Raw genomic sequence first — 27,484 nt, 5'->3', positions numbered from 1 at the left:
AACTGAATTAATTGGCCTTTGGAGATGTGCTCAACTAATTCTGTTGGACTTAAATTCAGGCTTACTTAGGAGCTTGTCCGCACGGAGGAGCAGGATGCCCTTGCTGCTCGCTTCGTGCAGGCTGGGCTGGGAGTTCAGTCTGTGACCGGCTGCACAGGTAAAGGCTTTGCCCTGGTGCCAGAGGTTGTTATTCCCGCAGATCTCCCCGGAGAGCAGTTGGTGCAAGGCAACAGCAGCCATGGGTGTTTAAATCATGTTAATTAGCAGTTAATTAGCAGCCCGAGTCGCTCTCCCTGCAGGTGAGGGGGGGGCTCCTTGCGCCGCTGGCCCCGATGACTGACGGAGGAGATGGTGACTTCTTGCAGAGACTGATCGGAGCAGCAGCAGTCACCAACAACCAGCCGATTTTGGGGCAGAAGGAGCTCCCATCGCCTCGGGCCACCCGGCACCCTTTACCGATGCACCCAGCGTAGAGGGTGTTAGTGCTGAGCAGTTCTTGCCTCGTAAGCTCCCGCCTTAGCATGGAGAAATCACTGCAGGCAACAGTACATCCACACCTTTCCACCTGACCCAATCAGGTCGTAAATCGCTTTTATAAGCTTTGATAGCAGAAGCGGAGGAGGCTCTTTGGTCCTGTAGCTGGCAGTCGGTCATGCAAGAATCTGCTCCTGTGCATAACGAGGTTATTATTTATTAGATTTGAGTCTTGTGCTCTTTTGCAGGTAAATGTTTAAAATACTGGCCTGGATCTTGGTCTCTGGCTGCGAGGCGAGTGCACTTGCTGTTTTTCGGGGGTGGTCCCCAAGATTATTTATAAAACGTCCGATGATGGCCTGGCTGGGACATGGAAACTCTTCCCAGGCTCGTGTTTTTGCTGCCTAGCGCTCATCTGTCTCCTGCCTCTGAAACAAGCCTGTGAATCCTTCCAGTGTCTCATAAGGGCTCGGCTTAATTAAGCTTTTTATAGCATTTTACAAGCATTAGCTAACTAAATATTGTGACATCCCTGTGGGGTAGGTGTTTTTTCACTTATCCTAACAAAGCCGTTTCTATCTGCGTGGGCACTCGGAGAATTGCGTTGGGAGGGAGATGCTTTTGAAATGAGATTCCTGACGATGCCCCATCGTTGAGGGCAACCCGTGCCCGATGTTATACCAAGCTGCTCTAAAAATAGGTGGATTCCCAGAGGTTTGAGAGTGCTAACGTTATCCCGTGCCTGTGTGACACATCCGATGGAAGTGTAAGATGGTGTCATAAAGAGAGTCCTGGAGATATGAGCATCCTTTAAAAAGCATGGCTTTTAGGATAGCTGAGGTTGCAGAGGTGCTGAAGATGCTGCTGGGGCCCTGTTGATAGCGATGTCTGGAGCTCGTGTTTAAAATGTGTGTGTTCCTAAAGGAAAAGGAGAATGGAAAATAGAGTGAACGTGGGTTCCATGTGAACTGCGCTGAGCTTTTCCCTGATTTCTTATCTTTATGGCACTTGGCAAGAGATTGGGGGCATACGAAAGGGGCACGGGTGCTGGTACTTGAGATGAGGGAGGAGAAATGTCAACCTTCTGAAAAACCAATTTTATCTGGACAGTGATACGGCAAATTCTGGGGAAAAGCATAACGCTGAGAGATGCCAGTGTTTGTCTCGAACGGAGGGGCTGTTTTTAACCGGGAGGCAACAAGCGAGCAGCACGACTCCTGCTCTGGTCCCTCGTGTTTCGCCCGCATAGTTCAGCGCTTGCATCACGGCAGAAGAGGCGTTGGGCTCGGAGAATTCCTGACAGTCTAGGACATTGTGGTTTCTAAAACAAGGAGTCACGCATGGTTCAAAGACAATGTTGACACCATTGTCAGCTCCGGGGCTTGGTCGGTACGTACTTGGTGGAAGTCTCTGTCTGAGCCGCCGGTGCTGCCACTGACACCAGGACAAGGTTTGTTTTTTCTTGAGCTTTTCCTCTTTGGTCTCTTCTACCTTCTTTGGCTTGTTCTGTTTGTATTTTAAATTTAGCTTCCTCGCACTGCCTTTTGCTTTGGTTTTGAGTTTGTTTCCCCGTGGATTTGCCATTTTTTCACCAAAGCATGCTGAAACCTCTGGGAAGCTGCGTGCTCTAGCAAAATCCATCAGCGAAAGAGGGGCTAATAAACTCATACGGTTTCAAAAAGTTTGACCGAAAGTAGTTGGGATGAAAGTCTTCCGTGAATTTAATGCTCTGCAGTTTCTAGTGGAGGGCAGTTTCTTGTAGGAGGCTGCGATGAGATGGATAATCCTTATCTGTGGTGTTTCATTGAAGCATTCAACCTCCCACCAGCTCGGAGGCTTCACCGTGAGATCTAAGCAGATGCGAACCACGGGAGAGAAATGTAAAGGATATAAGGAGATAACGAAGTTGCAGAACAGCTCTGAAGGGGAGCAAGCTGGAAGTAACTGAGCTGCTATGCAGAGAAGATTAGGATTACAACTAAGGACCTGAAGCCTAAAACCCCACGTTCTGCAGTGACCAAACCAGCGCTTCAATCAAATAGTTTATTCCCTTGAAAGTGATTTTTTTTCCATGTTTTAAGGTAGAGCTGAATGGGAGGGAGAGTGGGAAAAAATGCGCTGCGCCCCTCGGTCTTGCTTCTCCTGTTTGTTTCCAGGGAGATGGCTGAAATGGGATAACTTCTGTCCGTTGGAAATCGGGAGATGTGGCTGGGTATGTATTTTGCAGCATCCCCCCCCAAAAAATATGCTGGGTGCCACATAAACACCCACTACTGTGCTTTCGCTCGACACCATCTGTGCCAAATAGTTTTACTGACGGGGTGCAAATAACAATGTGTAATTGTACGCTTCCCAGCAGTGCGGCTATTCAAATAGGAATCTTTTCCCAGATTTCACTGTGAAGGAGGCACTCGTCTTCCCCAGTCATCTGTTCTCATCCTCTGTGCAAATTTTTGGGAAACCTCGTTCACATGAGGCCAAACTGAGATGTTAATGCTCCAGATTTACAGAGCAGAGCTGCCTTTGCATCCCCAGCTCCTGAGGCATGATATCAATATTGCATTTTGCAATATAAAGGTGTTTTGATATTTTTGGGGGGTTGTTTGTTGGTGGGGTTTTTTTTCCCTCCAAGTTTTGAAAACCTCACTGAGGGAAGCGTGACAGTTCCCCTGTGAATTTTTTCTTAGGTAAAATATTGTGTATATACTGCCAAGATACCGCAGCTATATCTCCTTTGGGGTTGCTCATCATAGACCATGGCTTCAGTCCTGGAAAAGCCATTTACAAAGCATTTACCCCACGGTGCCTGCGTGAGCAGCAGTTGTGATTTGGGCTGTGGTGTAGTATTAGTGCCAAAAGCAGGAAGAAAGTCTTGATTTTAGCCAAAAAAATGACGGGAAGGTGATGATAGGACCTTATCACACCAGGAGGATTGTTGCCAAGTGTTCCTGCCCGCTGTTTTGAAGCTCTGAAGAGCGTGTTTTAATTTGGAGTCGATAACAAAGCCTCGCCGATCCTGGTCTGCACGAGCCAGCTGTCACCTCTCCTTAAGTTCAGAGCTTGTTATGCTCCATGCTGTCGTTTTCCCTCTCTCCAAATCAAGATTTTTGTTATCTGAAGAGCTCGGAGATATGTTTTCTCAACTCCTTTTTGTACCTGAAAATGCAATTAAGGAAAACACGCCGGTTTTCCAAAACCTTCCGTTAGTGGCTACAGCTCTGCAGCCCAGTGGGGGAATTAAAAGAGAAAAGCTTCGAGGGATGTGCAAGACTTGAAGATACCTCAGAGGAGCTTGGAGTGTCTGCTAAGAGGGAAATTAAAGGAATTTAGGGATAGTGGCATCTTCCAAAGCACGCTTTGTTGGTGTTTCTGGGTGCTTCCCTCCCATAGCCAGGCAGTGTGCAGGGAATTGTGCTAATTAAAGTCTTTGCAAATTAAGGCAATTGGAGTTTGGCTCTTCACTAGTGGAAAGAGGGAAATTTTGACACTGTCCTTTCTACGCAAGGGCAGTGGATTGCAGCAGGAGGCAGGACTCAAAATTCAGCTGTTACTTTGCGCACAACTTTAAACAGCAAAAGCTTTGGGTGTACAGAGCATTACATTTGGTTTTTTTTTTTCCCCTTGGAATAGCTTAAAATGTAAATATTTAGAAAGTAGCATTTCCTTGTTAAGTACTGATTATGAAGTATTTCTCAGCTTAAAAGAAATGGGCTGTATGATAACGCAAAAAAACCTGTAACATGGGATACGATGGCTTTCTTCAGTATTTCAGATTTGTGACAAAGCTGCGTGATAAAAATCTGATAAACCACTTTGCTAAAGATGCAAATTCATCCCCCAAATCCGGAAAACGTGAAAGGCGGGGCATTTTGCATCACGGGCTTTGCATCCACGCCAGATGCCCTAGGGCCGTTTGTCCAATATCTTCAGGCAACTTGTTTTCTTCGTCCTGTTGCCCTTTTTATCTCATTCTGATTAAATACTGGAGGAAAACTGGCACTCTGGGGTTTTTTGGGTGAAGTTCATGTGATGGCGATGCTGGCTGCCACACAGACTTTGGCCGGAGAGGAGAGGCTGGATTGTTGGGGAAGATTAAGTCATGGCTATTCACCATTTAATTTGCTTAATTTCTGCTGGTGTGTCCTGCAAATAACTGTCGGTATTGCAGAGATCATAGAAACAACTGTTTTTTAGTCCTAAGTATGTTTTCTTTAGCACATTTCTATTTGCAATGTAATGGGAAAGCTCACTTATGGATTATATCCAGCATTGGAAGCAGTTGTGATAGCATTGTACCTGCCCACGTATATATGTACCCTTACGGGGGGTATTTGGGCATGCTTGACAGCTATAGCCTTTGCTGGATGATATATTTGTGGTTGCAAATCTCTTTGGGCTTGGATTTCCTACCTGTTATGGAGGGAGGGATGAGGACAGCACGGTTCCCTTGCATGGGAAAGAAAATAATAAATAACAACCAAACCGAGAGGGAGAGGATGTTCCTTCACATGAACCCCGGCAATAAATCTCTCTTAACAGTTCATTGCCGTGTCGTCGGGCCCGGAGTTTTCCATCTGTGTTTTGCCTGACATTTTTGAGCACGAGGGAGTTTGCTCAGTAACTGCAAATGCCATCAGTTAGCGGGTGTGGGCTGTGCTGCTGCTCTTTTCCTCCCCAAAAGCCATGCTTTGCTGCGTATGCTTATTTATTTATTTATTTATTTATTTTTAAATGCCAATCCCACCAGAAGGAAGTTATCTTTTATTGAAGTGAGTTTTCATTTAGAAACTCTTCGCTGTTTCTATAGCTCTCACCAGTGGTTAGAGGATACAAACGTGGGGCTTCTAATTAGGGATGTTCCCTACATCGTTGATGGGGCAAGAGCAAGAATTGGCTGCCAAATTTTGCCATCTGAATACACTTGGTTTTAGGATTGCCCTCAGCCCACAATAGCCCTGAGATTGCTGCGGCGATAAAAGAATATTAAGTAGTTTTTCTGTGTGCACAAAGTTAATAAGTATATGATTAGCAAGTGTGGAAGATAATAAGAATGGTATTTAACCAACAAAGCCAGGAAATTCCAGATTAAAGCATGGATGTTTAACTTGCTGCTCTTGGGATTTGGGAGTTGCATGCCATTAGGGAGTTTTGCCCATCTTTAGGAATAATCCTGAAAAGAGATATTTGTAAGGCACCAGGGAGTTTTGCTCATCTTTAGGAATAATCCTGAAAAGAGACTTTTTTCAAGGCACCAGGAAAACAAACGGGTTTGTTCGCCTTTCACGTAACACTGAGATTTCCTCTCGATACGGCAACACCTCCCTCAACCAGCCTTACAGAATTTTTCCCCTCTTCCTTACGTGCCAAATTTTCAGCTCAGGGTGAATTTTTTTCCAGCAGTTTCTGTTCCTTGACAGTAGAATTTTTATCATAACCCTTTAACTGCAAAAAAAAAAATCCCGTGGAGCTTTTTGCCTGGTCCAAACTCCTGTAGATGTGTGCTGCTCTCCATTTCTGCCTCGAGGAATGCGGAAAATCAGGATTTGAATGCACAGCAAGAGCACACACCTTTCTGAATCTTAGGACCTGCTAAAACTGAAGATTTACGTAATGTACCTTTGGACGGGGCTCATTTTGTTCCCTTCTGGGAAGGAGATCCCAACTGGTGCGTTTATTTTTTTCTGCAAGAAGAGGAATTGGCTTTTTTTTTTTGCCTGAAAGGGGCTTTTTGTTTTGTTTTGCATAAGCAACATCTACTAATTACAGCGTTTTGCTCTCGCTTTTATTTCCCTTGCGCACAACCAGAGTGCTTGGCGGAGGACTGCCTGCCCCGGGGAGGGCAGGGATGCTGAGCTCTCTGCAAGTATAGAAGAGAAACTTTTTGCTTGCTTGCTGCTACCAAATAAACTCATTTATTCTCCTGGCTACTTGGCCACGATTTTGGAAGGAAAAGCTCCACCACCTTTGAAATGAGAATTGGGTTTTTTTTCCTGAATTTGCTGAGCCCTTGGTATGCCTATTGTTAGCAGAGTTGTTACAGCCTGTTAGCGTGTGGGGAGAAAGCAGCAAAATTTGTATTTTTTCTCCCAATTATCAATTAGTTAAATATCAGTCCCAAAGCATAATTAATTGGGGGGGGGGGGGATGTGGTATTTTCCCCAAGGCACCTGCCATCGGATAGTTCCTGGCCAGCTCAGAGGCTGCCTGGCCAGGCTAATTATTTTATACTTTGTAATGCGAGCCACGTGCGTTGTTGGTCTCGTTCCTAGATTGATGCAGAGGTGCTGATCCAAGCACCACAGACCCCAGCTGCCGGGAGGAATCCATGACCGCACGACCTCGGCTATGGACATTGTCCTGTCGGATTTTGTTCGCTCAACGGGGGCAGAGCCGGGACTGGCCAGAGACCTGCTCGAAGGTAAATAAAATTGGAAATAAAAGAAGGGAAGAGCCAGGCAGTGGCTTACGGGGAGCTGGTTGGAAAAAAGGGATTGCGAGAGGGGCAGGGAGCTGCCGGCCGGACCCCCGGGGCTGGTGGTTGGCGAGTGCGATGCTGGAGATACTAAAATGGTGCCGTTGGCAGCACGGCTGGTGAAATTCTGCCTTGGTTTCTTGTTACGCATCCATCGGGTAATGAATTTCAAACGTTGGGAAGGAGAACGCATCAGCTGGGAGTGTGGTTTCCCTTCCTTCGTCCTCTCTGTTCCTGCGAGTTGTTCGCTGCCAGCAGCAAAACTTAAGGGTTTTTTTTCTTTATAGCAGTGATGCCTTCAGAAGGGTCAAAGGAGTAGCACTGGGTGAAGGCTGCCTGCGTTTTGAGAGCAATATAGGGGTAATTATATAGGCAAAACTGTGCTGTTACTGGTATATCTTGTTCTGCTTGTGAAGGTGGTTTGATTATGCCGATATAAATTGCTGTTTTGTCGGTGCCGGTGACCTCTCCTGGCAGAGCATCCCCTTAGAGCCCCATTTACACCCAGCGTGGGAGGCTCCTACTGAACAGGATCAGTTGGTTTAAGGTGATGGAGATGCTTAGGATGCTCAGGGGTTGAATGCAAGCATCATCTGCGTTCAGTCAGTTTGCTTTTAAATGGGCAAGCCAGCCCTCGACAGCCTTGGCATGCTGGGCTGGCAGCTTTCCAGTGCTCTACCTATTTTTTTGCGTGCATATGTTTGCCCTAAAATAGAGCGTAATACTGGCTTTCTCAAAAACTCCATAAGATGGAGAAGTTGCTCATTAGCGATCGCATTTAGTTGAAGGCTGCAGGTAACTTTTTTCACCCTGTACTTATAGCGATAGGAAGGGTACAGGAGAAAGGATAGTAGGGCTTAATTTTGGGGCTGTAAACTTGCTTGTGAGCATTGCCTTTGGGTTAATGTTGACAAAAGGATGGTGAGTAAATGCTGGCATGTGCTGTAATGCTGGAGGACAGAAACATTGCATGAGAAGAAGAGCTGTTCGTACATAATTAACCAATCTGTAATTATAATGCAAGACCATACTTGCTGTGTTCCTTCCTATCATCCATTTTCTTGTATAATACAGGTCATTTTTGTGGTTGCTTGAACCTGGGACCAACTGATGCTCCTGCAGCATCCGCACCGGCTCCCCAGCTGCTGCCGCTCCGGATGTTCTAGCAATAATGAATTCAAAGCCCTGAAACTGTTGCTAGAATCTGTGTCTTTAGGCAATTTGCTCCACCTACTTGGCTCTAGCTCTCCTCCTCGGCTCGGCGCTCACAGCATTGATTCGTAGCTTTTTCCTCTTCAAAACTCCCATTAGCTTTGCTGGGTTCAGTGCTTCACCCTTTAATTTTCACAGCTGAGCGTCGTCTCGGCGGAAGTCTAGCAAGTTGTGGGTTTTGTGGTGTGTTTATGTTCTGGTTTCTGGGTTTAGGTTGCTTTGTTTTATGTCAGGATTTCTAATATTATCTTTTGGAAGAAATATTTAGGCTTGCGATAGAAAGGTTAAAGCAGATAATTCCTTCAAACTCTCCATCTCCTGCTTGGCGCATGGGTTGATTTATTTTGACAATGGTAGTTTTAGCTCATTTTCATGATGTGCTGCTGAGTCGCTGCTATTTCTCCTGCAGCCTTGGTGGACCTGACAACTCCAGGGGTGGAAATGAGGGAAAACGCAGAGATTTTTCTTTTTTGGGTGGGTGTTAGTGAAAGCAGACAGATAAAATAGATGTATGAAGTGGATTATTCAGGTGTGAAGTTTGAGGGTGATAACGAGTGATTTAAGTCATGTTTTCTGTCTGCGGTTTGAGTTCCGTGCGTGTGTCGAGCGAAGTCGCTGTCTGGTGGCAACGACAGGTCTTCTGAATGATCGTCTTCACCACCACTCTGCTCTCCAGCACCGCTGGAAACCCATCACCTCCACAGCAAAGGATTGCAGCGTACGAATGCACACAAAGCTAAAGAACTGGGGGAGAAGGGGACACAGTAATTGGCAAAATTATTTAGGTTCTGCTCTCTAAAATCCAAGTTTCCAAACTTTTGGTTTTTTCTCAATTTCTGAAGTGGCTGCTGCTTGAGAAATGCAGCTGCAACGGGTCAGTGTCGCTGGTGTAGCCTCCTGTTGCTGACATGCTAAAGCAAATAGTGATGCAACAGCAAATTTAATTTTAATCTGATGGGTCATTCTCATTCCTTGATACTGATTCATTATTTCATTAAAAAAAAAAAAAAGGCAAAAACAAAACAAAAAAATCCCCTTGACTCAAAAGGTAAAGCTTAAAATAACTTTCCGTTTGGAGTCAGTCATTAAATGCTGTAAATTACATCTCTCAAAAGAATTTAAATACTTGAGAAGCTTATTTCCTTTAGGGAATTAGACATAATGACTTCTTTTATTGTCCATGAGCTATCATATAAACCAATTGGCGGTTTATATATCTTTCCTGTAGTGGAGTTACTATATATAAAGTTGGCTTTCTTTCGACAGTTTCTGCTAACTTGCTAATTTAAGAGCCTAGATTACCAGTGTTCATAAAAAAAAAAAATCACAGTTTTCCTAAATGTAAGCCATATGGTAGACTTTTTTTTTTTTTTTTTGCTATGTATTCTTGCCTTTTGAAGACAGTGGCTTCTAAAAGGTCAATTTATTGCATACTGAAAGACTTCAGCACATTAATTTATTATTATGTTCTTGCAGCTTGCTGGGTAGTGTTAAAAGGAAATGGAACTGCTTTAAGGATTCACTCAACTCCATGAAGTTCAGGCTGTTTTGCTGAACAATTTATCTGGCCAGTAATGACACAAACCTGCTGAAAAGTCTTCTGGATACCGCCTAGCCCAGCTGGCACCTTGCTTGCTTCTGTATTTCGGGTGTCAGCTCAAAAAGAATTGGGCAGCTGCTTCTTAAACCACGCACAGAGATTTCAAAAGTTGTGTTACAAATCATCAGCTTTTAAAGTTGGGTGTTTTTGCTCAAGCATTATCCTGTGATGAAGTGGGGTAGAGAGAGCTGTTAGCTTTGTCAGCAAAGAAGTGGTGCCTACATCGTGATGGATGATGTTCACGGCGGTTGGCGAGTTATAAAACAAAGCGCTCGGTGTGATCTGAAGCAATTGGCCACTGGGTTTATATAGATGCTGGTGGACATGACACAGCCTAACCTTCCATTTCCCTTTCCTAAGGGCAAAATTATGTTTATTTTCATCCGGTCCCATGCTGTGCTCAGTGTATGCTGTTATGATGACTCTGCCCTTCTTCATTTTACAGCCAGGAATCTTCTCCTGGCAAAATTATCTCTCAGACCAGATGTCAGGAAGAAATGTTTTACGCTGTGGGTGGTGAGGCACTGGCCCAGGTTGCCCAGAGAGGTGGTCAATGCCCCATCACTGGAGACATTCGAGGTTGGGTTGGATGGGGCTCTGAGCAACCTGATCGAGTGGGAGATGTCCCCGCTCGTGGTGGGAGGGGTCAGACTAGGTGACCTATAAAGGTCCCTTTCAACCCAAACTAATCTATAATCCTGTGATTCTGTGAAAATTTGAGGTCTTTGGACCTTCGTTTAGGTTTTGCAGATGTCCAGCAACCAAGAGCAGTAGCTCCCTCTAAGCTCTGGACGTGTCTCTGCACACACGAGGTATAAACCATCCATATAACCTGGGGCAGTAGAGCCAACGCTTTCTGGGCACTTCAGGTTTGTGGTTCTATCTCTTCTAGAAATGCAAATTCTGGACAGATGTATAGCGACCAGCTGAACGAGTCGTGCTGCACCCTGCTTGCCTCCTTGTTTTGGCTAGACAGCCTTCGTGCTTTGTGATAAACTGCACTCTTAATAGTTTCTAGTGTTTTAGGAACTGACTTGATTTCTTTCTTGTGTGATGGTGACCACTATTGATACCTTCCCATCCAGGTAAGAACTGGGACCTGAGCGCAGCCCTGAGTGACTTTGAACAGCTAAGGCAAGTGCATGCTGGCAACCTACCCCATTCCTTCAACGAAGGACGCAACTATAAACCCCCTGAAAAAGAGGCAGCCCGTCCCGGGCGACCGCCGCTCCAGCGGCAGGATGATATCGTACAAGGTCAGTGTCACAAAAATGATACGGATCAATTAAATCTTCCTTCTGGTGCCTGAAATGTTTATATGCTGGAGCAATCCAGCCACTTGCAACCAAAAAATACTAGCTGAAGGCAGCGATTTGATAATTGCTTCTGCGAGGTTTGCTGCTTCTGCACCATTGAGGTGTTTTTTCATCTTCCTTCTCCTCTCAGAAAAACGCTTGTCTCGAGGCATTTCCCACGCCAGCTCGACCATCGTCTCCCTGGCCCGGTCCCACGTCTCCAGCAACGGCAGCAGCGAACATCTGCTGGAGATGCCCATCTGCACCTTCCAGCTGCCTGACCTCACCGTGTACACGGAGGACTTCCGCAGCTTCATCGAGCGAGACCTCATCGAACAGTCAATGCTGGTGGCGCTGGAGCAAGCTGGTAAGTGCTTTTTTATTGCTAATACACTGTGGCGGTGGCAGTTTTGCAGCAGTACCAGCGGGAACGAGCCTAAGGCTGCAGAGAAGCAAGCCCATTGCAAGGATGTGTATCTGATAGGTATTATTTCATCCCTTTTTATAGCACGGTGCAAGAGTTGAGTAAGAGCCTGCTTCGCTTTGCCTGCAGACACTGAATGTAAATAAATGGTGGATGTTGTCATTGCTCATGCAGCTGAATGGTAACGCTCAAAAAAAAGTTGCATTATCTCACCCCTGAGCTTCCCTGTGCCCTGTGCCATCCCATCAGCCTTATTGAGAGAAGGGGGAAAAAGGAATTCCTGCATAACACAAACAGTAGCTCATCACCACTGGCAAATATTAGAAGCAATTACAAACATTTGAGATTGATGATGCGTTTTACATGCAGGAAAACTCATCTGCTGGCTTTCTGTTTGCCTGGAGAGGAACCACCTTACGAGTGCAGATGGTTTTGTTTTCCAACATGCTGTTTTCTTCCTGAATAGTTGCTAGGTGATCTCTAAATAAGATTTAGAGGGGGAATGAATGGGACCTCCATGCTGGCAGAGAAAACTTAATACATGTTACCAGGACAGCTTACATGGGGTGGGGGGCAGAAGGACACCAGGCAAGATCTCAGGAGCCTTTACACCTCTCCTTTGCTTCTGTCACCAATGCATATACCTAGAAAACTCTTCCTTCAGAGAAAACATATCTTCTTAATGTCACATTTTAGCCCTCTTCTGCTCAAGTGTTCCTGCAATAAGTATTCTCATGTTTTGGAAATGAACACTTGATCCAAGCGATCTTGTTACAGCAGCATTGCTCTTTGTCGATGGCGAAGCTGTCGTGTCTAATGCAAATAAAACACACTGATCTACATCTGAGCAGAGTCAGGGGGGTATTGGATTGCTGTGTTTCAGCACAAACGCTGGGTGAGGGAACTAGGGGTGGCTGTGCTTTTTCATCCGTGTGCTGGAGATGCTTCCTGGCATGCTGAGACAACATTAACATTAAGTAACTGATTTTTAGAAAAAGCCTTTTGAAGACTAAAGTGTATCTGCATTATGTATGTGCATTTGTTATAAATGGGTGTTTATCTTTAATAAAGGGCTGTACTGCATATATAGAATATTCCAAGTGTAATTCGAAGTAGGGTTTTGAGCGTGGTGTTGTGATCTATGGTGACTCCCGTTATTAATTTAGTACGTGCTGTCCTTAGGGGATTAAGCAAATATTTTATAGAGCAATAAATGTTCAGATACTCTTCTCCTCCTATCCAGAGATCCCTTTACCCCACTGTGACAGAGTAAGTGCGCTTTAAAGTGGCTGTAAATTGTAATGACATCCTCTTAAAGCTTTTAATGTGCTCAGTTGTATGAAAAGGTCTTGGTGAAGCTCAAAATTTGGCCCTTGCCGCAACCTGAGCGTTCTTTGTCGCAAATCTAAATGGATTAAGCTTTGCCCTATATTTTGAAGGTGCAGAGTGGTTTTTCTCGTTTCACACATGGAGGAGCAGTCGGCAGTGCCTTGCCCGAGGCTATTAAAAAAAAAAAAAAAAAAAGAATCGGGAAGAACTGAAAGAAACCCCTGGGTTTGATGGCTTTGCCTTGGCTCCAAGGTCAGGCTTTTTCCCTGGAGTCAGGGACACGGTGCCAAGCACGCCTTCCAAAGTCCCCCAGCCTATTGGCAAGAAACCTCCCACTTCGCACTTGAGCCTAATATTTAATAAACATCTGTAGGTGGACTATTAAAAGCTGCTGAGTTAAGAGATCAGCGTGCTTGCTTTGCTGCAGGAACGACATCGAAGGAACAGCAAACGGGTTCCTCGTTCTTGGGGCATAAATGTTCTGCGTCTCAGAGTGGGCAATCAAAGAAATAGGTGCCTTGGTGATGCATCACCTGGGGTTTGAGAAGCTTTTCAGCCTGGGTTTAGCCCATGCATGAGCAGAGGCACATGTGTACATGTACCCCTCTCTGTCTTACCTACCTAGCATCTGACTTGCAAATATTTTCGCCCATAAGTCGTTGGCCAGACTGGTTCCCTTAGCAGGAGAGATGAGCTCAGGTCTGGGTCCACCTTGCTTCAAAAGGCAGGTGAAACCTTCTCAGAAGTTGGGTGCTGGGCTCTGCCCACGGGGCAGTACCACTGCTGCGATGCCTTCGGCCCCTCTGCTGTCATCCTCAGCAGCAAGACTGGGAGGCTGAGCCTGTGCTGCGGAGGAGGATGACTGCCCGGAGGAGGACGACTGAGTTCTTAGTGAGATGCCCGCTGCCATGGATCGCATCGTTTTGGCAGGCAGAGCGATAGCAGGGTTGGTTGGAAGCCTTCGATTTCCATCCTTTCCGAAACATGGGAGAAAGTAGCTACCAATGTGTAAATGCACTCGGAACAAGCTCTTGTTGCTGCCAAATCCTGAAAGAAAAATGTTTTCTGCAGGTGTTGCTTTCATCAAAGAGATGGGGTCCAGATTAGATAAGGAGACTACAGATAAATTATCTCATTTTAGCTACATGAAGTGAGCTTGCTTCAGCATAGATGCCACTTTTTTCTAGGTGCTCTCCTTTTCCGGTCTCTTTTTTAGCTCAATTCTAGGTGGTGAACCTGCTCCTTCACCACCACTGGTGATTCAGCAGCGGGGGAAAGCCCCAGTGGTCTGTAGTCACTGCACAGAGGTCGTGGTGGGTGTTCATGTTGGATCTGTCACGTCAGCCCAAGGAGCACAAGGCCAAGTCATCCCCAGGAATACTACCTTCGTCACATAGAGAGGATGGTCTTGTAATTAGGGCGCTGGGTTCCCTGGTAGCCTTAGGGGAGCCATTTGGTTTTTCGACGAGTCAATCCACGTCTTCGGGCTGGGAGGAGCACCGTCTTTGTTCCTTCCTATTGCCGTGACCTATTTAGATGGTTCCTGTTAGAAGAAACGACCGTCTTTTACCAAATGTACACCTTTGGGCGTAGATTCCTGATCTCTGCTGGGACAAACAGATGTTCTGTAGCAAAACCAGCAGTGGGGCAAAACTAGATCCTGTAAGTGTCGTGGTGCTGGATGCAGAGGAAGTGTCTTGGTGCTGGTGGACTCTTTCAGATGGGCAGAAGCACTGTCGCTGACCTCGCCGCTCAAGCGATGATTGCAGGAAGATCCCTTGAATCCAGTGATCTTTCTCGTAGAGCTTTCAGGGTTTGTTCCTAATAACCGTGTGCAGAGAAATATGTTGTTTTAAATACTTCTAGGGGGCCTCTTGGCATTTGCACCACCTTGATAGGAGCAAAACATTCAGAGAAGGGTTTGGGGAATGTGGTTTCTTTTGAGATGACTTCTCTTGCGTAACTGGAAATCTGTACAAATTACTCTGCCTGCCTTGCTGGAGATGTGCGCGGCACAGCGTGACCGCACGCTGCAAATAGAAATGCCTCCCCAAGGTGTGTCCCCTCTGAATCGGACCCGACTCAGCTCAACGAGAGGTTGCACAACCTCTGAAGCGCTGACCGGAGATGCAAACACCCCAGAGCACCCCGCCCCAGCTGTCAAGAAGAGCAGCAAATTCTCCAGGAGCGATGTGAAATGGATTTTTAGAAAAAACGAGCAGCTCAGTGCTGCCTACAGTAGCATTACATTTTGGTTAGTTTTTGTGAGACACTGTTTTGCTGCTCTGTTTGCTCCTCTGGCCCCGTGCCACTTGGCGTGGGCTTGTGACTTCGCTGTGCCAGGAGCTATATTGAGTGAAAATAGCCGGCTTTTCCGAGCGGAGCTATTGTCCCGAGGCTGTGTACTAAACACTTTTCAACTCCAATGGGTTCCTTTCCCAATGCCGAGAAAAGAAATTACCTGCCTGGCGTTGCAGTTAGCGCTGCGTTTTTATGTTTTCCTGTGTTTATCAGTGTTTAAAAAACAAGTTTTCTGTATTTAGCTCTTCCACAGCTGCTGTTGCTGAGGTTGTGCAAACAATTTCAAGAAATCCTGTGTTTGAGAGCCAGGGTCCCTGGCAGGGACCTTGCTCGGGAGCAGGGAGAAGTTCGTTAGAAATGTTGGGAACAGGCTGGTTTTCTGCAAGAGCAATTTAAATGCAACTCGTTGGAAGCCTGAACAGCATCTACCAGCCAAAAAAATGCCTCTTGCACAGGATGTGCGGCAGAAAAGCTGCTGGAAAAAGTTGCAGCCAAGGAAGACAGCGCCTGTTTTTGAGGGCATAGCAGAGTGAGATGCAGGCTGGGTTGTAAGTTCAAAGTCCTAATTCAGCCCAACTCCGTTTCCTTGATAAATGTTTAACCTCCAGTTGCACCATACTTGACTGCAGTGTGTATGTTAATTTTTTCCCAGCTTCTATTTTTAGATGCTCTTGACTTGGATTACTACAAGTGCCTTATATTACTAAAAAGCTGCTATTTTTAAATAGCGTAAAGCACTGTCAGTTTGCATTTTCATTGGTAAAGCTGCTGGGATCAGCAAAAGTCCCTGAGTATTGTACCTAAACCAGTGAGCAAGGAAAAAATGACTGCTATGAGATGGTTTAAATAGGGGTGATTTGGTTACGAGAAGAATCGAAAAGAGGTTAACTGGAGAAGCTGTGGGGCACCATTTGTGACAGGCACTTAAGGAGGTGTTTTCAGCCTGGTGGTTTTGGGGGGTTTGAAATAAGTAGGGTGGGGGGAGAAATGGAGAGGAGGAGAGCACTGGTCTGGGTTAAAGTCCTGGCTGGGCTGGCTCCTATTTCTAAATAATTCTAATTTGTGTGACCTTAAGTTCAGCCTGGCCATTTCCCTGCATCCCCATGAAGTTTTGCACTCCAATCTCCCCTTTTTGTTGCTTTATTACCATCTTGAATCCTTCCTTCTTCCAGCCGCGGGATGGGTCTATAACTGCTCATCTCTTTGGGTACTCCCCTGCAAATTAAGCAGGTTTCAATCCTCGTCGGCATTTTTTGAAGGGATGAACGCAGCAGTCCCACGTTGTGTAACGGGCCCCGTTTTCACACTCTCAAATATTCCCACAGGTCGTCTGAACTGGTGGGCGAATGTGGATCCCAGTTGCCAAAGGCTGCTTCCCCTGGCCACCACTGGTGATGGGAACTGCCTGCTCCATGCTGCCTCCCTGGGTAAGAGCTTGACTTAATTCACGTTAGGTGAAATAATAAACTGGTTCACTTCAGACCCAGTAACATGCACCGTGCCGGTGCCACCTGCGTTCACCGGCTGAGGCTGGGGAAGCGGCTGTGCTGGGAGGAGAGCCCAGGACCATCCTTTGGGAGCAGGACCGAGCGTTTCCCATCCATTCCTGCGGGAAACTGGGATGCTGCCACTCATCCCAGCCGCCGCGGCAGTGGGTGTGCGAGCAGTCATGATGCTCAGGCTCTGTGGGAGAGGAATGGGTTGAAGGAAACAGGGTGCCAGTAGCCTGTGTACTTCTGAAATACCTCTTCCTTTCCATTTGGCAAGTTTCCCTCTATTTCTGAAGGAAATGTGAAATAACGGAGCCACCCCTTCCCTCCTCTTGCACGTTGAAGTTTCAGGAGCTCAGGTTTGTCTCCAGTGACTTCATCTTGTCAAGTGTGACCATAGTAAATTTTCTGAGGTTTCCAGACTTTGAAATCAGCAGGGTTGTGTATTTCCTTCCTATTTGTATTTCAGACACAGCGCAACCACAGTCGTCTTTAATCTGGTCTCATTTTCCCATCAGACACTGACGTAAAGGAGCATGTAATTTTGTGAACAAATATTTTGCTGCATCTGTAAGATGCTTTAGAGTTGAAAGCAGAGGTGGCAGCATCTCCATTTAGCTGCATGAAAACTCGCCACAGGTGGAAAAATGCAGGCTTTGAACCAGGAGTTTTGTTGTTTAGATTGAGAAACTTGCATTTCTCTGCCTCTGTTTCCCAGTTTAGCCGCTTCCCCTGGTTTGTGGCAGGTTGCAGGACCTCAGCAGATTGATGGAGCGATGCCAGCTGCTGCTAATCCTCTGCTGCTGTTTCTTTCCCCCCCTCCGTGCAGGTATGTGGGGTTTCCATGATAGAGATCTCATGCTTCGCAAATCCCTTTACACCTTGATGGATAAAGGCATGGAAAGGGAAGCCCTGAAGCGGAGGTGGCGTTGGCAGCAAACGCAGCAGAACAAGGAGGTAGGAACCAGACCAAACACAGTCCTCTGTGCCGAGGAGAAAGTCTTGATAAAATATCCCATGGCTCTGAGAGATAATTCCTATCGTGATAAAGTCTGTCTTGAATTTTGGGCAACTCCCTGCCTTGTGGTACTTGGCTATACCATGACAAGGCGTATCCTTTGATCTAAACTATGGTGAAATTCTCTTTATTACAAGGTAGGAAAATTCTTTATTAGAGCCGTGTTATGCCCAATATTGATGGAAAACAAATGTTACCTTCAGGCATTTAATATCCAGCAGGATGTGCTGGCCGTGCTGGGCTTTTAAGAGAAAAGCAACGCTGCGGTGTAGGTCTCTCCAGCGATAAAGATCAGCAAGATGCGCCTCGGTCAAAGCATGGAGCAAACTCCTTCACCAAAAAAGGAAATTCATGAACTTGCCACATTAAAGGCTTTTCAAAGCTGCGACATGGCCCCCCCCCCCGAAAGCAGGGAGATGACTTTGTCAAGGTGGAAAGTTTTACTAGATGTCCTCATATGGTGAGAGATGGCCCCTCTGTGTCGAGAGGGTTTTGTGAACAGGGTAAACTTCTGTTTTCACCTGACACTGAAGGATGTTGTTTACTCTCCAGCTTCCTTTTTATTTTGGAAGGGCACAAAGATTCATATCTTGACAATTTGAAAAAATATGTATTTCCCTGTTTGAAATTCCCACAGAGTAGTTAGAATGGTGCATTTTAGTAGAGGATGTAGTGCATTTTAGCAGAGCATGTAGTACTGCTGCAGTAAAATGCAGCAGTAGTTGAAGCAGAGTAGTTAATAAATTATCAGAGATTTTACTGCTATTAAAAGCATGCTTTTATGCATCTCTTTAAACTGCATGCTCTAGAATTAGCCGTCAGCAAAGTACTGTGACTTGCAGATCTTAAAAGGACTTGAAAATACTCAGGGTATAGGATGGGGTGGTGTCGTGCCCTGGTCCTCAGCACAAGCCAAAGATCCTGGCAGTAGATGTGGGATGCAGGTAGTGCAATGGTCCAGGAATTGCACGTACCGCTTAAGTAGTTGGCTGGAAGTCGAGGATTATGAGCTCCTCCTTTCCAAATAAGCTCTGAAAGAAGCAGCCCAGGGTGATGGATGCTGCTCTGAATTTCACAACCCGCTCTGGGTGCAATATTCTCCTCCCATGCTTTGCTTCACAAGCTTTAAATCAGCGATGAAGGAATTTGTGTTGATGACATAACCAGGAGCGGAGATACTTAATCAATACCTTACAGAACAAAGCAGAGAGCTGAACATGCCATCAGTTACTTCTGGTGCACAGCTCGATGGCTTTCTTGGCAGCTTTGAGGACTTAGGATGTTGTGTTTGGATGCTGGAGCTCAGATTATGGAGCTGGGGAAAGAAGGAGGGTAAGGCTGCTGCCCTTCCCGTTGCGTTTCTCAGCTTATGGCCTTAAATACAGGAGGCTTGAGCTTAGCTTTGTGCACGGTCTTGTGTTTTTAAGGTATTTCTCCCCTTCCTTGGGATGGATGTGGCTTCTGATACCTTTCAACTCTGGGATTGTGTTGGAAGCTGTTTGAAAAGCTTCTGCATTAAGGAGGAAAGGTGTAATTCCTGAATCTAATGCTCGATGCAGGCTTTATAAAGTAGGGTGGTTGTACCGAAGGCAATGTATTCTGTCGATAGACCACTATGGATCTGGCTTCAGAGCATCGCAGCTTTTCGAGGAGAGGGCTGTGCCCTGCATGGGTTTCCCTTGCTGTGCCTCCTCAGTGGACTGTGATGTCTCATATCATGCATGGTGTGATTGCGGAATGGACATTTTGCAATGATAATGTAAGGAAATGTGAGTAAAATGCAGCTTCGCCGTGTGTTGAAATAGCAAAGCAACTCTTGAATTGAATATTTATAGATGCTATGGTGTCTTCATTGTTTTCTGAAGGAAAATAAATTCTGTATTTTAGCTAGTCCAATTATCTGTCCCACTGCCTCTTGTCAATAGATCATGTCATCTTTAATACTAGCAGGATTTAGTGTAAGAGTAAAGGTTTCCTCTCATTTTGTGGGTTGAAATGTTTACTTCCACCCTGCAAAAAGGCAAACTTCCGTTTCAGGCAGGTTATCTCCCTGGCTGGCTTGAGAACACAGATTTGGAAATGTGCACTTTTTTGCATAATATATTAATTATTTTTGCATAAATCCATAGAAAAAAGTTGTGGCTGTGTGCATAAAAGTACACTGCAGAGATTGGAAAATACTGACTTCGAAGATTTTGGGTTTTATTTGCCATTTTCCAGTCTGGTCTTGTTTACACTGAAGAGGAGTGGCAGAAGGAGTGGAATGAGCTGATCAAGCTGGCATCCAGCGAGCCTCGTGTACACTACAGCACCAACGGGGGCGGCTGTGGAGGGTACGTGGAGGGGACTGAATTAAAAAAGAATACATCTAGATGTAAAACACAACAAATATCTTCCTTCAGTGTACAGCTCGGGATAATTCTCAAGGGCAGGTCAAGGGACAAGGCTGGGGATTGCTGCTTTGGTCCAGCTTGTAGGGTTTTAAGGGGAAGGATTGAAGGATCATGGGGAACAACGAGAAGTCCATAAAGCATCACAGGAAATGATTTAAATGCTGCCCTGCCCCTTTTTGTGGGGTAACGCATACACTGAACAGAAAACTAATCTTTTCTCGTGTTTCATCGTGTTGATGGCTCCAAACCGAGAGTAAGAAACAAAAGTTGAGAATTTCTGCAGTGCTCACTCTGTATTTCAAGGGCACTTTATTGCTGCAGCCATCCCAAACAAACACTACTTTTGAGGCTCTTTAGATAAGAGACTCCCAGAAGTGCCAAGCAGCAATGTGGTATTTCCTGGGTACAACCCTTGTCTTAGAATAGGGCATTTTGGGGGGATCTACATCTAAAATCTCAAATTAGAGCCGAGATCAAACTTAGTGCTGTTAATATGATCTGCCTCTACGTGGCTGCCCATAAAGACCTCATCCTGTTTTTAAAAGCAAGGATTAAATACTCAAGGGGTGAAAATTAATTTCTCATTTCCCAAAGTGTTGAAAGCTCTGAAGAGCCGGTGTACGAGAGCCTGGAGGAGTTTCACGTCTTCGTCCTCGCCCACGTGTTGAAGAGACCCATAGTGGTGGTGGCAGACACGATGTTGCGGGACTCAGGGGGAGAAGGTAAGAATTGCACTCTCTTTTAAAAGTCTTTGTGAATCATGCATGCTCAAACTGTGTGTTTGCACTCTACCAGCATGTTTTCACAGGGTCTTTTTGCTCAATGAAGCTGGATCTTGAATTGGAGAGCAAAGGACGGGGTGCGTTAAACTGCTGCAGGGTACCGTGGGTGATTCCCATGAAGGGCATCAGAAACACAGCTCAGCATCGCAGTCTGATCTTTTGCTATTTCTAAGAGCATCCACGTGATGGGGGTTTTTTCTACCTCTTTTGCCACCACACATGTGTGTACAGATGGGAAATTCCGTTCCTGCATGTCATATTTTCCACTAGCAGACTTAATTTCCTGTCAGAAAAGATTAATCAATTACCATCATTCTGTATGCAGATTTTAAGTTGTCTTGTGGAGGAGTGAAGAAGGGTTTTTTATAGAAAATACGGCTCATTTTGCAACTGTGTTCCTCCAGATGTAAAATAGATGTCTATTTTGGGCTGTGGTTTTTTTTTTTTTAGTGTCCCTCGAGCTGACAGATGATTGCAGGTGAAACCTTGAATGAAGCAAACAGCTTGTTCCGGAGCAATTTCAGTATAAACAACTTTTAACTCTTTAACCTATTATGGAAACTAACCACCCTGATTTCTTTCCAGCCTTTGCCCCTATTCCCTTTGGAGGGATCTATCTTCCCCTGGAAGTCCCAGCTAACAAATGCCATCGTTCTCCATTGGTCCTGGCTTACGACCAAGCCCATTTTTCTGCCCTGGTATCCATGGAGCAGAAGGAACCCACAAAAGATCAAGGTAGGTGATGAACAAGATTTATATCAATATAGCATCGAGAGCAGCCCTGTGGAGAAGGACTTGGGGGTACGGGTGGGTGACAAATGGGACCTAAGCTGGCAATGTGCACTGGCAGCCCAGCAAGCCAACCGTTTCTTGGGCTGCATCACCAGCAGCATGGCCGGCAGGTCGAGGGAGGGAATTCTGCCCCTCTGCTCCACTCTGGTGAGACCCCCCTGGAGCTCTGCACCCAGCTCGGGGGTCCTCAGTGCAGGAAAGACACGGAGCTGTCGGAACGGGTCTGGAGGGGGAACACAAAAATGATGCGAGGGCTGGAACACCTCTGCTATGGAGAGAGGCCGAGAGAGTTGGGGTGGTTCAGTCTGGAGAAGAGGAGGCTCCGGGGAGACCTTGTTGTGGTCTTTCAGTACTTATAAGAAAGATGGGGACAGACTTTTTAGTAGGGCCTGTGGCGATAGGACAAGGGGTGATGGTTTTACTCTAGAAGAGGGGAGATCCAGACCAGATGTCAGGAAGAAATGTTTCACGCTGCGGGTGGGGAGGCACCAGCACAGGTTGCCCAGAGAGATGGTCGATGCCCCATTGCTGGAGACATTCGAGGTCGGGTTGGACGGGGCTCTGAGCAATCTGATCGAATGGGAGACGTCCCTGCTTATGGCAGGGGGGTTGGACTAGGTGACCTTTAAAGATCCCTTCCAACCCAAACCATTCTGTGATTCTATGATGATTCTATGATCCCAAGCATTGGCAATCGCCGTGTGATTTGGCGTGACACCGGTTGCCATCAGAGGTGACGTTGTTCTTGGTGGGCGCTCAGAGCTTGGCTGCCCATGTGAAAGGTTTGTCCTTTCAGGCATTAAAAGTGAGCTTTCTGTCCCTCACGCAGCTGTGATCCCCCTGACGGACTCTGAGCACAAGCTGCTCCCTGTGCACTTTGCCGTGGATCCCGGGAAGGAATGGCAGTGGGGAAAAGACGACAGTGACAACGTCAAGCTAGCCAGGTTGGTTAATGGCAAACCAGAGCGGTCCCAGCTGGAGGGTTTGTGGCTCTGTCCCCAGCTGGGGATTTCTTGTGTCTGGATGAAAGTTGTACTCAGGGTATGAACTTATTCAGTGGGGACGGAACGGCTTTTTCTTTTACTTCATTCTCTTCTGATGCCCTGATTTCGCTACATTTTGGGTAGGACTGTGACATCTCATGAGCTTCATTCCCACAAAGTGAAGAGTTGATTGCTCCAAATCCTAGAGCTCCAGACTGGGTGTAGCTCAGAAACGAGAAGCAGCAGAGGATCAGCTGTCGTATTTACACAAAAAGAAGTGTATTTTTTCCATTCCTCTCTCCCCACTCAAAGATGACAAGTATCTCTGAGTGTGGGCCCTGGAACTGGGAGGGTGACTTGCAGTCAGACACCCTTCCTATTTCTGACTCAGACTAAGGGCAAGCATGTCAGGGTTTGGTAGTAGCGAGTTTCCTGTTATTGAGCCAAAAGGCAGCAGCAGTGGGTGTAGTGGTCAGAGCTGGGAGCATGACCTGTCCATCATCTGACTTTGGGTTAGGAAACCTAGAAACCTCCAAGATCAAAGTATTAAAATTCAGCACAGGTTTATACCGATACAGTGTCTCATTTTGAGGGGTTTGGAGCCCATGGAAAAGGCTCTGTCCCTGTTTTTACTGGAAATAATTTTTTTTTTTTTGACAAGCGGAAATTTTTGAGAAAACATCTTTACTCTTTTCTGAAGTTGTTTTTGTGGAGAGGAGAATCATTTTGAAACTAGCTCTATTTAGATCTGTGACATCTGCTTTTTTGGTATTTGTCTCATGTACAAGTAAGATTATTTGTCAAGTTCATTTTAATTTATAGCAAGCTTGATTTGGACATTCAGGAATCTTCTTATTTATTCATTTGGGTTTTAATTGAAAGGTTTGGAAGGCTACAAAAATGTCACCTTTTGTACTGCTGCTGTCTTGATGCAGTTATACCTGCTGTGTTAAAACATGCTTTTTAACATAAAGACAACAGGCAAATAACTAAATATAGAGGAGAGAACGTCAGTTATTAAAATGAAACTTAACTCTAACTTTTTTTTTATCCTTATTTTAAATTTTAGTGTGACGTTATCACTGGAAGCAAAGCTGCACTTGCTGCACAGCTACATGAATGTTAAATGGATCACATTGCCATGTGACATGCAGGTAAAGAGACAAAGAGTATTTTTTTTACTCTTTAATTATTTAAACATCCTTTCTGCAGGGCAGCAGACGTGAAGTCGTCAGCTGGCTTGCTCTCCTTCACGTGAGGTGGTCTGTGCCTGCAGAAATTGCAGCTAATACTGCTCTGAGCAGATAAACAACCTGGTTTTTTGCATGTGCACTCTTTTCCTAGAGCTTTTCATGCCTGTTTTTACTATTCATGCAAACTTGAAACGCAGCCCTTGTACATCCCGCAGGGCAGGCTCTTGTGTAGGTGGCTGGCAGTGAAGACGACACTGCCTGCTCCAAGACAAACACGAACTGTTGGTTTACAGCTGCCAGAAGCTGCCTTGAGACCCATGGTTTGACTGTAGTTTTCCTGGGACCTTTCCTTGGCAGGAAAACTCCTGTCCGCTTCCCAAATCTCTCTGGTGGTGCGTTGGCAGATGGTGGTAGGTGCCTTGACAGCATGAAGGGTTGGTTTCCCCGCCCTCCCTTTTTAGGAGAAAACTCCCTGAAGTTGAATGCGAGCTGTTTTGGTCTGTCGGAAATTGTTGAGGTGTCATCTCTGTAGCAAAGCTCGAATGGTGATGTTTTGGTTGTGACCTCCTTAACTGGCCGCGTGCTCTCAGATGCTTTGCTTAGAAATACCGTAACCCGTCCCTATCTCAGCCTTATCGATGTACGAACCGTTGATGCGAAGGAACGGAGGATGCCGTGACCCCAGGGAAATGGGTGCCAGCCGTGCCCACTGTGCTTCTGGGTGACCAGAGGGGGAATTTTTTGGCCCCATCTTCGCCAGTAGCACCTCTTCTTCTCTAGCTTTTCCCCTGGAACCTCTAGCAAGTTACGACATTTATGGATGTGCAGGACGGCTGCTGGGGACATGTCACATTGAGGGTGTTTGAACGTTGTCCCCTCCATTTTCCAAGCAAGCGCCTACTTCTCTGTTTCACCTTCAGCCTGAAAACACTTCTCCGAGGAACTTGCTGGACTTTGATATGTATGTTTTCTTTCTCCCTAGGCGCCTTTGGCCCAGCCGGAATCCCCTACAGCCTCCGCGGGCGATGACGCTCGTTCAGCTGCGGAGTCGGGAGAGTCGGACAAGGAGTCGGTCTGCAGCAGTTCAGCGAGCAATGGTGGCAGCAGGGGCTGCAAGGACAAAGAGAAACCAAAGAAAGAGCGAGAAAAGGATAAGGAAAAAGATAAAAAACGGGCAGACTCGGTTGCCAATAAGCTGGGCAGCTTCGGCAAGACTTTGGGAAGTAAGCTAAAAAAGAACATGGGTGGCTTGATGCACAGCAAAACTATCAAGGGAGGTGTGAGCAATGGGCAGGGGGATACCTTGGAGAAGAAGAAGAAAGGATCCTTGAAGTCCAGGAAAGGCAGCAAAGAGGAATCTTCTCAAGGAGACTTGTCAGCTCCTGTGGAGAAACCCTGCCCAGGTAAAGCAGCCCCTGAAAAGCCGGCAGACCCTTACAAATACAGCAACGACGTCAGGCTGAGCCTGAGCATCCTCCGGGCTGCCATGCAGGGAGAGCGCAAGTTCATCTTTGCCGGCCACCTCAAGACCAGCAACCGGCACCAGTATCAGGAGGAGATGATCCAGCGGTACCTTCTGGATGCCGAGGAACGTTTTATGGCTGAGCAGAAACAAAAGGAGGCCGAGAAGAAGGCGCTGGGGAGTGCTGCTCCTGCCAAGAAGCTGGAGCCGGAGGCGAACACCCACAAGGGTGAGGAAGCGATGCTCACCCCCGCTTACGCCCAGCCTCCCCCCACGTACACCATCCAGACCCCAGATCTGGCCATAGGCACTAAAATAGCAGCTTTTCCCTCTGGCTATTCGGGTGTTTTCACCTTTCCCAGACCCTCCATGGTGAACAGCATGGAAGGGTCGCACCCCCCCAGCTATCAAGACAGCAGGCGGCAGGTAGCCGGGGGATCCTGCAGCAGCCTTCCTCCCTATGCTACCTTACCCAGACATTGCACCCAGGCGCGGCTGAATCCCTACCAAACCAGCCCTTCCCACCTGGGGAGATTCTCCCCCACGGACATGGACATCCATCCCACTTACCGGTCGGAGTGCGATGGCTCAACCTGCCTCCCCCTGCACAGCAACGGCTACAGGGAATACCTCGACCAGGAAAGCTCGCAGAAAGGAATGCCGGCAGACAAAAATAAAAGCCGAGTTCTTTATAACATTCAGCAGACCAAATGCAAGCAGCCAAACTGCAGTTTTTACGGACATCCAGAAACTGGGAATTTCTGCTCGTGCTGTTACAAAGAGGAGCTGAAACGCAAGGAGCAGGAGGCTCTAGTGCACAGGTTCTGAGCACCCTGCCCTGGTGCTGATCTTGGGACCCATGAAAGATGGGGAATGCAATAATATATATATATATAATTCTTTTTAAACCCCCCCCCACTCCTCTCCCTGTCTGTGGAAGGAGGGAGCGGGTATTTGGCTGGATGGGCTGAGAAATGAGATTTGGCTGGTGTGATGGAGGTGATGCAGGAGGGTGGTGGGAGGGATAGGAGGTGAGAAAAACCAGCTCCCCCCTCCCAGAGACCCTGCAAGAGGGAGGAGGATGCTTTTCAAGAGGCTTCTTCTGGCAAGGGGTGACTAGGATTAGCAGAAGGTGTGCTCAGGTTGGAGCACAGGGTGCAAGGGGGGGTTCTTCAAAACGATTCAATAAACCAGACCAAAGCTTTCGGAGAAGGCAAACAGGGAGCAGCACCCTGCCGGGTCCTGCCAGCTGGACTCCGACGGCATTAGCTGCCCAGAATTGAGCGAAAACGCCCCAGCGATTTCAGTTTGAACGTCACAAACCTTTTAATTGAGATTTTTTTTTTTTAACAGTTTTTATTTTATATTTCTTTTTGCTGGTACTGAGTGAAACTTAGTTGGAATTGGACATTATTGGGGTTGTTTTTGCAGTTGAACACGTCCAAGCCCAGCCCCATCGGATGTCTCCAACCATCTCTTAGCAGCGGGCTTGGGGCTCTGCCCTTCCAATGGGCTCAACTCTGGTTTTAAAATGTTATTTTTAAACTCTTTTTTCTTGGGGTGGGAGGGAGACGGAGGGGTGGTCACAGTGCTTGAGTGGTTTTGAGGTGTTTTTCCTGCAGAAGTACTGTGCAAAACCATTCTGTTTGCGGTACGGTTGACCTGACTTAGTAAGAATTGAGACAAGAAACAAGGTCGGTGTCTCCACCCAGCAATAACCATCGGTGTGGGGAAGTAGAGAGGACAAAGAGCATCCCACAGCACCAGGAGGTAAATCCGCAGTGGGCTGCCAGGCGCTTGCAGCCATACGTGGACACACACACACCCGCGATAACTCTTTCTACTTGAGCAAGCTACTTCTGTACTACCTCTGTTCTGCTGAATCAAATTAACTCGGCTCCATTTTGCTGAGCCATGTAACTGACCTTAGGCTGAGGAATATTAAAAGATATTTTTGATAATAGGGCTATAGAGCAAAACGTTAAGAAAAAACGAACCCGTAACTAATTTACGCACTCAATGTGGTCCACTACGTTCCCTTCTCCCCCTATCCCAGCCCCTGCGGCGTAGGATGAACCGTACGCTCCCGTTCACGTCTTGCAGGGTAGGTTTAACTTTAGGACTGCGATGTTTGCACAGATTTTTTTTTTTTTTTCTTTTTTTGTAACTACAGCTCCCAAACCGGACTCGATCCTGTGTAGAGCGAGGTTCAGCGTTTTGCCACGTGAAAATAAACATGAATTATACTGATAATTTGAAGCTTT

The 27,484-nt window shown here is 46.5% G+C and overlaps 1 protein-coding gene across 8 annotated transcripts in view; it reads left to right on the top strand.

Annotated features, from left to right (window-relative positions):
- OTUD7B (OTU deubiquitinase 7B) overlaps window positions 1–27,484 on the top strand; it is a 38,112-nt gene that overhangs the window by 8,064 nt on the left and 2,564 nt on the right. For 2 of the 8 annotated variants that reach the window (XM_052795676.1, XM_052795673.1), the window contains 12 exons: window positions 723–2,686; window positions 6,744–6,892; window positions 10,844–11,014; window positions 11,205–11,420; window positions 16,433–16,534; window positions 17,427–17,554; window positions 19,836–19,948; window positions 20,603–20,730; window positions 21,376–21,525; window positions 22,412–22,526; window positions 23,635–23,719; window positions 24,741–27,473. In XM_052795676.1, coding sequence (XP_052651636.1) covers window positions 6,820–6,892; window positions 10,844–11,014; window positions 11,205–11,420; window positions 16,433–16,534; window positions 17,427–17,554; window positions 19,836–19,948; window positions 20,603–20,730; window positions 21,376–21,525; window positions 22,412–22,526; window positions 23,635–23,719; window positions 24,741–26,048 — 2,589 coding nt within the window. In that variant the 5' untranslated portion in view covers window positions 723–2,686; window positions 6,744–6,819 and the 3' untranslated portion in view covers window positions 26,049–27,473. Of the gene's footprint in view, window positions 1–722; window positions 2,687–6,743; window positions 6,893–10,843; window positions 11,015–11,204; window positions 11,421–16,432; window positions 16,535–17,426; window positions 17,555–19,835; window positions 19,949–20,602; window positions 20,731–21,375; window positions 21,526–22,411; window positions 22,527–23,634; window positions 23,720–24,740; window positions 27,474–27,484 lie in introns of those variants that run through there. The other 6 variants (XM_052795678.1, XM_052795677.1, XM_052795675.1 and 3 more) reach the window with 5 other exon arrangements.

Source organism: Harpia harpyja, chromosome 9 (assembly GCF_026419915.1).
Source record: "Harpia harpyja isolate bHarHar1 chromosome 9, bHarHar1 primary haplotype, whole genome shotgun sequence".
Taxonomy (NCBI): domain Eukaryota; kingdom Metazoa; phylum Chordata; class Aves; order Accipitriformes; family Accipitridae; genus Harpia; species Harpia harpyja.
This window is presented reverse-complemented; position numbering and strand designations above follow the sequence as displayed.